The following is a 9,135-nucleotide window of genomic DNA, read 5'->3' on the forward strand; positions in this document are numbered from 1 at the left end:
GTGATGGGGTGCTGCGCCAGATGACCTGGCCTCCACAGTCACCAGACCTGAACCCAATCGAGATGGTTTAGGGGTGAGCTGGACCGCAGAGTGAAGGCAAAAGGGCCAACAAGTGCCAAGCATCTCTCGGGGAACTCCTTCAAGACTGTTGGAAGACCATTTCAGGTGACTACCTCTTGAAGCTCATCAAGAGAATGCCAAGAGTGTGCAAAGCAGTAATCAAAGCAAAAGGTGGCTACTTTGAAGAACCTAGAATATGACATTTTTCAGTTGTTTCACACTTTTTTGTTATGTATATAATTCCATATATAATTCCACGTGTTAATTCATAGTTTTGATGCCTTTAGTGTGAATCTACAATTTTCATAGTCATGAAAATAAAGAAAACTCTTTGAATGAGAAGGTGTGTCCAAACTTTTGGTCTGTACTGTATATATATTATATGTAGAACTATATTACCACATATTGTGTGTATCTATCATTATATATATATATATATATATATATATATATATATATATATATATATATATATATATATATATATATATAAATGATAGATACACACAATATGTGGTAATATAGTTCTACATATAATCTAATAAAAATGATTAATGTCCCTTTTTTCATCATGTGATTTGACAGTTTTTCTTTTTTAATGTCGTGTAAATAGTAAAGTTCTCCTCTAAATCTTCTAAAGTCACAATGAAACAAAAGAATGTTGGCAGTTTAGAGCAGGTCTGGCCGGTTCACTGCACATTGTAATGGTATTCTGTGTTTCATATTTATACTAAACCTGCCAGTTTAGTGAGTATCTTATTCCTTAAACACTGAAATCATCAAACTTTTTGATTGTAGCCCAACTTTTCTAGAGTTTGAGATCCTTCGAATCCTCTGATTCATAGGCATGTATCTGTTTATCAACATTTGTCAGGACAGACTGCATAAATAGAAATTATATTTTATGCCTAATAAGCAATTAGTGCAATTATAAATAATTACCTTCTGTAACTGTGTCTTATATGATGCAAATATGTAACCAGAAAATGAATTATATTATTTTTAACATTTACTTGTTTATACAATAAAACTTAGGTCGGAAGTGAATTGGCAATGAGATCATCAGTTGGCTTAAAGGAAAAAAATTTGGCTAAACAATTACATTTACTACTGCACTTAGATATACTGTACTGATTATTCTGAGTAACAACCACTTTGAAAATAACATCATGTGATTTATGGTAATTTGTCAAATTCCAGCCCTTTAATGTGTTAGCAGTAATGTATAAGGAGTCCATATGGCTAATGTGTAGCTGTGTGTACATCAGTTACTCAGCACGACATGGTTGCCTTTGTTTATCTTCTATCTTGCCCCTGCGATTTCATGCACACTGCACTTACTGGCAAGCCACTCTCTTTAGTCATTTTCGGAATAACACTGCTTTCCACGTATTGTCCCAAGTGGGGGTCTTCATCACGTCCAGTGGCTTGGCTTCTCGCAGCAGGATATTGATGTTGCGTCCCCTCCCATCCCACTGAGCTATTATAATCTGTATCCATGGCAACGGGCAGGCCTGGTCAAGCAATTAACTATATTCGAAACCATACACTTCCCTAATAAAAATATTATCTACAAGTGTACCAACAGGCTTGTGAGGCTCATCTATACTGTATAAGGTATCTCTTAGAGACGACTTCTAATCATTTAATTACAAAACCTCTTTTTCTCTTGATTATTGGTGACAATAATCCCATTATTATTCAAACATAAGGTTATCACGTCTAGAGTAACAACTCCACTTTACAAAATGTAAATAAACTAAATAAAGAATACTGTTTATTATTTAACATAAAAAATATTATGCTCATTTATATGATAAAGGTTTTAGAGTTGTTAGATTTTAGTTATGGAAGGAGTCTCCTCCAGTGTAAGTGATTTGAAACAGTCAATAGGTTTGTCTGGAAAGAAAAAGTATTCATGACAGATAACTTTGTCCTTTGAATTTTTACACAGATACATTTCTGTTCTATTATTCAATAATTACTTTTCCTATAAACGGCACAAATCATTTTTTTCCGCACCTGGAATGAGCACACATCGCTTAGCTTTATTCTCATTTAAGAATTTTATTTAACATTTTACAGAAATATAGACACCCATCTTCAAGGGGAAAAATTGAGAATCATGTGATTTTAAAAGATTCCTCATGATGTGTTTGCTGTAACTTTATTTCAGATTTAAGGCACAGCCAACTCTTTAAAATCATCAACTAAAAGCACCACATATACTCAACTGGTTCTCAAAAGAAACCTGCATCAGACATTTTATATTACTGACCAAAACAAGATGCTGGTTAGGTAGTCATAAAGATGCATCATTTGAATGCTGAACATTTTTTCTTCACTACAAACATACCAATCTATAAAAAAATATATCCAAACAGTAGCTCGTATTTAACAGCAATAACTTAAAAACTGTGAAAAATACTGTAAAGCGGCTTCTAACGGTAAAGCAATTACATTATCAATGGCAGCAGTATACTTTTATTATTCCTATTCAAGCTCTGTACTTGTTCAGACTAATGTTTCCTGACACCTCAGTACTAATGTTTGTTTTTTGCTAAAAAAAAAAAAAAAACCAGAAAAAACTAAACAATGAGCTCACAGAAGGATCGTTAATGAGCTTGCGAGTTAAATCTTGTGATTAGAAGAAAAAAAAACACTAAAATGTTCCTTGTCAAGTGAATTAGTGAAGTTGAACTGTGGTATTTCTTGGAAATACCACAGTAACTCTAAGTAGCCTTTTTAAAAATGTCACATGAAACAAACGAAAATAGAAAAAAAAAAAGGTGTGTTGCAGGACATTTTGTCATTCACCCCAAGTAGAATCAGTGGGTCTCCAATACAGACATTTAGACATATATAAAAAATATATGTTATATAGTTGATTTTTAGTCACTTGAAGCAGCGAATTTTATACCCAAACAACAATTTGCATAATGTATGCTGACAAATGCCACAAATAATCTTTTACAGTAAGCTCGATAGACAATGAACATGTTACACAGTAGACAACAGTGTGTGCAACAGAATGAATGCATGTTCACAGTATGAATGGTTATGAACAGTTACTGGCTGTTGGTATGGAAACGAATTTAAAATACAATACTCTCTCTACCGCACATTTGGTAATCTGGGCAGGTCCTGTAAATAGTACCGCTGAACCACCTAATCCCTACTTAGATACTGAGTACTTAATGGCCGAGCTGCTGTTTTGCTCTGGTGCAGATTTAATAGAATGACCATTACTAGAGTAATTATTAATCCAAAATACTTAAGTAACAATTTGCTTGCTTCCATAACCTTGTACACATGTCATACTTTATATCAGTACTATTTCTGCTGTCACGGATACCACATTGTTCTCGTCTGAGAGCATAAAAATGTATAGCTGTCCCATCTCTATACAAGTTTGTAATTTGACGTGTTCTAAATGCCACTGAAATTCATACAGCAATAAATCTGTGACCATGAGATATCAATTCAGTGCAGTACAGAAAGCACACAACATCTAAACATCAAATGAGAACACACAAGACACTAATCAAGTTCTTTCTTTTGAAAATCGTCTAAGTCTATTTCTCTCACTGTACTGAAATTACAGAGAAGATTCGGGTTCCACCACATCACCATTTTCCTTGGCCGCCACTGTAGGAAGCTTCTCAATATCTACTGAATTCACCTGTAGTTCATCTCGACTTGCTTTGAGGTCCTCATTCTGTTCTTCTACCTCTGTATTTTTACTTTGTTCTCCTGAATTGGGCTCTGATTTATTCCTACCACCACAATTCTCTTGGTCATCCTGAGAAACTTTGTTGAGCTGCTCCATCTCAGTATCCGTCATAGCAATCTCCATCTTGGCAGAAGAGTCAGGCTGCTGAGGAGCCATCTTGATAAAAAGCAGGTTGCAGACGCAAAGTACGACAGCCGACAGGACCACCTCACAGCCTGCTAGCAGGAAGACGTACATGTAGACCTTGGTTGCGTCCAGCAGCCAACCTGCGAACCCAAATATTAACATGCGGTTAATATTGAAACTCAAATACATTGTGCTCTAAAAAATAATCCTGAAAATAATGTGACTAAAAAAAATGTGAACTGACCTGCACCAGGTGGCCCCACCAGGACAGCAATGGCCTCGACAAGGAGTACCAAGCCAATTGCACTGGAAAACTTCTCTGTTCCCACAATGGCCATTAGCACCTCAAACTGCAAGGCTCCCACCATTCCATAGGAGATACCGAAAAAAATGCAGAAAATGACAAGTCCTGTGTAGTCCGTTGACATAGAGCCTACAATATCGGTGACACCATTAAAGATCATAGCAAAGCTGAAGAAGTAAACACACCGTGGGCGTACCCACTTCAGTCCAGCAATAATGCCACATGTAGGCCTCGCAAAAATATCAATAAAGCCAAGAATGGTAAGCAGGAGTGCAGACTTGGTGTCTTCGTTGCCCAGTTCTTTTGCGTAGCTCACCACAAACACTGGAGGAACAAACAGGCCTAACACCATAATAGCTGCTGCTATGGTGTAGATGACGAACCCTTTGTCCTTAAAGACACTGAAATCCAGCAACTTGTGCTTTGGTTTTGGCTTTTCCACTACATCCTTTGCTGCTTCCTGGTCTCCATCAGTCTTCTTTGGTCCAAGGAGCGGCCTCATGAGGGCTCCACATGCACAGCAGTTAAGCAGTAGGCCTCCCAGGATGAGGAAACCACCACGCCAGCCATATCTGTACTGAAGTACTTGGCCCAGGGGGGATAAACAGCACAGTGCTACTGGACTCCCAGCTGCAGCCAGGCCGTTGGCTAAGGGTCGTTTTTCACTGAAGTATCTATTCAACATAATGAGTGAAGGCTGGAAGTTCAGGGCAAGACCCAAACCTGCAACAGACCCCAAAAAGAATTTTGCTTTAGCGTTGAAATTATGATTAGTTTGACACTGCCTCACTTTTTTTCCCCCACTGATTGGAATTCAAAGACAAAAGAAAATATTTGTTAACAACAACTCACCTGTGATTACCCCGGTGCTGAGATAGATATGAATAATGCTGGTGGAAAAAGATGCCAAGATCATGCCAAGAGAAGCAAAAAGGCCACCAACCATCATCACAGGGCGACATCCAAAGCGATTTACTAAAACACTGCATAGGGGACCTATGAATCATTAAAGATGAATCAAATCTTAATTAGGTAATTCAGGTAAAATTTATTAAAAGCACATGATGCAATCTTTTATGGCTGCATTGCATGTAAAAATATTTGTATTTAATAATATTATTTTAGTAAACCCTAAGAATTTTTAGCTCTATAAAAATTAAACCATAATACTACATCTCACTCATACTTCTAAAGGGCCCCAACCTGAGCCATAGAGCATTGCCAGCAGAATAGAGGAGATCCAGGCAGTGTCACTGTAGCCCACGTCGAACTCACGGATCAGCTCTTTAAAGAAGACGCTGACAGCTTTAGGAAAAGCATAGGAAAATCCAGTAATGACGAAGCAGCCAAAGAGCACGGCCCAGCCCCATCCTCCATCCGGGGCCTTCACCCCACTGCCTCCGTCATCCACCACTACTCCTCCCATGATGTGTTGTAGAAGTCACTTGAGAAGCTACTAAGAGAAGAGAAAGAGGCCAGTTATAAACATAGATAGACAGTCTCTTCACTTTCTAATAATAGCTATAAATGGACATACAGAGCAGCATCTGAGCAAAACATTCCAAGTTTTGTGGCTAAATAGAAGGTACAAGAGCAAAACAGCAAGGAAAGAAAGGTTTGAGATGCCAATAGAAACAGACCTTTGAAACACTTAAGTTTCCAACAGACAGAATTTCTTCCCTAACAGACTAGCTACCATCAGTGGTAAAATGTCTTTGTGAACAGTTGGCCAAGCAACACTACCAAGTGCGTTATATTCCTGCTACTTAATTCTGCCAGAAGACCACACAGACACGTGATTAGCCTGCTCATGGCTTATGCGAGAGGTGGCTCAGAGAGGCTTAGATGTCCATCCCTTTTCTGTGTGCCTCAGGAGCTAAACAACTCATTAAAAATCCAGATCAATATATCCTTAGGAAAACACTATCAACGGTTGTCATTGTGTTTTATGGTCCTTCTGTGTGTTTTGTTGTTGTTGTTAAAAATACCCTGTGCTTGTATTCTAGTGATAGCGTCTGGAAAACAATCCACTTATAATTTAATCATGATAGTTATACCTAGCTGTTATGTAACCAAGCACAAAGACATTATCTTCTACATTCTTGTGCTAACAGGACAAACAATGACCATCTTTGGTTCAGCGCTATTCATTACACAGCATTCATCTATTCATCATTAGTAACTGTCTGGTCAGGGTCATAGTGGTTAAAATTAGGCTTCTAGTAGGACTGTTAGGGCCATAATTCACTGACCAGGCTGACAGTAGTGGCATTTCTACCTCTGGGATTCTTTTTGCTGCTTTCAAAGGGCATGATTGAGGAGTTAAAATGGTTTTCATGCATATTCATAGTGAATGAAACCTTTCAGCAGATTGGCATAAAATCCAGGGAGTAATACTGTGTGGGCACCATATCCAGTGACAAAGATAGAATAATAGAATGAATGGACATCTCTGTTCATCATACCTCAATCATTTCCTCTCAATAATATGTATGTAAATGAGATCTGTCTACATTTACTGTTTGTTTAGCATGGTTTTCAACAAAAGACACCCATACTAATCCTGTATAATATTACAGTTAATTGGACAGTACTCAAAAATGTTTCAATTAACTATTGAGAATTCAATCACTACTATCTCCTTTTTTCTTTCCCTTAGGGCAGATAATGTTAGGCAAATACAATTTCTCTAAAGGAACACAGTGTGCATAAGGAAAGGTTGTGGCAGCTCATGGTTATTATGACTATTACTATTGTCTGAGAGAACTAGGTGTATGACATAAAATTACATTAAGTCTAAACTACAGCTCCATTTGTAAACAGGGCAAACAAATGTTATGCTTTTAATGCTACAAATAAGCCCAAAATTAAAAGTCAGCATGCCAGTTTCAACACTTCTCCAAATTAGTTCAATCATGATACATGAATAGGTGTGGAACAGAATCTATGACAAACATCCTGTAATTACAACAGCTCTTGTATCATTTCCCTTTACCATTTAAGCAAAGCGTTCATTGTGTGAGACTATATTGTTAAATAACAAACCAACAGAAGTTTAGGGTCAACAAAACAACTCTATACAACCAATACAACCTATGTAAATAATATAAGAAACTTTACAGTCAAAGTTTTCCATAGATTGGCACACATGATCAAAGGTAGCTCAGGCAGTTAGCATTCATTAAGAACCTACCCAGCTGCTCCCTTGTGTCTGTCCACATGTAAATGTAATAGTGTCCATGGGTGCATTGCTTGTAGGGCTTTTGTGGGTGGGGGTTTGTATCGATGCAGCCTAACCCTCTCGTCACACTCAAAGCCTTTACTCACCCTAAATTAGGACTTGGACATTATTAGTCACTAGATCAATAATTTGACATCAGTAACTCTGTGTGCATTCATTCTGATTCAAGAGACTAGCTAATGTGAGAACACCTGATTAAACTTACACTACAGACTCTTTTCAAGACATTCAATACATCAAAATAGAGTGTGTGTGTATATATATATATATATATATATATATATATATATATATATATATATATATATATATATAAATCATAAAAGTTTTATCTACATCAATCTTATCTTGTTTTTGAAGAATTATGATAATTTTCATGTTTGGAGATACCAAAATAAACATTAAAAAAAGGATCCCTGAATTATTTTCTATTTGTATCCATTTGTTTATATATATTTAATTCATATGTTTAATGATAAAATATTTTTTTTATTATTATTATTATCATCGTTAGTTAGTACCACTATCATTATTAGCTTTTGTCTGATGTTCAATTGTACACCTATTTATAGCGTGCCTCTGGGTAGGACGACACCGACGATGCAGACCACAGCACGTCATCGTGTACGTGACTAGATTGGGGTGCTTGTTCTTCATTAGTAATAAGTTGATGTTAGGGAATCTTGAAATGAATGGTGTATTTCCTGTATGTAGGCATACACATTTCGAAACCCACTGTTACAGATGAGCTGTTAGTTAGAAGCTGATGTAGATAAAAGCCATCTTATTTCCCGGCTTCATCACAGTGAACGGTCCAGCAATATCGCACTATACGTAATAAGCGGTGCTCTAACGCGCTTCCTGCGTTAACAGGTTGGAAATGTTATAAACAAACCCACCGATTCAGAGGTTTCATTATAGGAACACGGTGGAATATTGTAATTCATTATATACAGTAGAAATGATAGAACGAAAATACGCAGCAACCTTTTAAACAGAGTGGAAGGTAAAGCAGGTAAGGTAAGAATGATGAAGATCAAAAATGTGCCTCTTCCATTCTTCTCTAAAAGACATGTTAATGCACAGTCATAACACGAAATAAACAAAACAAGCAAACAAACAAAACAAGCAAATCCAACATGGCCTACCTTATGGATTTTGTCTTTATAGAGTTGTCCTTGGTTTCAGAAGCATTGCTCAATCCGCGTGCTGAGGCTCGATGAGGGTCCGCTCTGTGCGCGAGACAGTCTCAGACACGTGAGTGTGGAGAATGCGGACGTGCAAGTGGGTGATGCGCATTTTCTATTGCTACGTGCGTCCTCCCCTTTCCTCTTCCTCCTCTTCTGGTTTTTTTACCACTCCCTGTCTATCATTTGTATTTACGAGCCCTCAAAGAACCTTGTACTTGTGAACAAAGTGTCCTACACTTTCATTATACAGTCGCACGAGCCCGATTTCCGGTTTCCCTCAAATACATTTACAACCACCTTTTATGCGCTGACCCCCTTTTATTTGTCACGGGGATCGTCTGATCTTTTCAAGCAATTGTTGTTGTTTTTTTCATGATCTGATCACTGCCAAATGGTTCATCAAGAAGGCAGCATCCATTGTTTGTGAATTGCTATACACCGATGCGACACCGGAACACCCAGAGCTACGTGATGGCGAGCA

At 37.5% G+C, this 9,135-nt stretch overlaps 1 protein-coding gene across 4 annotated transcripts; it reads right to left on the minus strand.

Annotated features, from left to right (window-relative positions):
- Window positions 1-2,111: 2,111 nt before the first annotated feature.
- Window positions 2,112-9,128, minus strand: slc16a3b (solute carrier family 16 member 3b). Of its 4 annotated transcripts, none has more exons than XM_046854203.1 (5): window positions 8,613-9,128; window positions 5,427-5,676; window positions 5,076-5,219; window positions 4,164-4,946; window positions 2,112-4,059 (listed from the first exon to the last, which is right to left on the minus strand). In XM_046854203.1, exons 2-5 carry the CDS (start codon window positions 5,647-5,649, stop codon window positions 3,659-3,661), a joined length of 1,551 nt encoding a protein of 516 aa, XP_046710159.1. In that variant the 5' UTR covers window positions 5,650-5,676; window positions 8,613-9,128; the 3' UTR covers window positions 2,112-3,658. The 4 variants fall into 4 exon arrangements, with proteins under 4 accessions (XP_046710159.1, XP_046710157.1, XP_046710161.1 ...); XM_046854201.1 differs by having other exon boundaries at window positions 5,427-5,679; XM_046854205.1 differs by lacking the exon at window positions 8,613-9,128 and adding an exon at window positions 5,864-7,600.
- Between the last annotated feature and the right edge of the window lie 7 nt (window positions 9,129-9,135).

Source organism: Silurus meridionalis, chromosome 7 (genome assembly GCF_014805685.1).
Source record: "Silurus meridionalis isolate SWU-2019-XX chromosome 7, ASM1480568v1, whole genome shotgun sequence".
NCBI lineage: Eukaryota > Metazoa > Chordata > Actinopteri > Siluriformes > Siluridae > Silurus > Silurus meridionalis.

Excerpts from the sequence above, each read along its gene's own strand:
- slc16a3b (XM_046854203.1), bottom strand. The coding sequence starts at position 5,649 with ATGGGAGGAGTAGTGGTGGATGACGGAGGCAGTGGGGTGAAGGCCCCG. Across the intron at positions 4,947-5,075 it reads CAGCACCGGGGTAATCACAG|GTTTGGGTCTTGCCCTGAAC; the intron begins GTGAGTTGTTGT and ends GGTCTGTTGCAG. Across the intron at positions 4,060-4,163 it reads GGTGGGGCCACCTGGTGCAG|GTTGGCTGCTGGACGCAACC; the intron begins GTCAGTTCACAT and ends TTGGGTTCGCAG.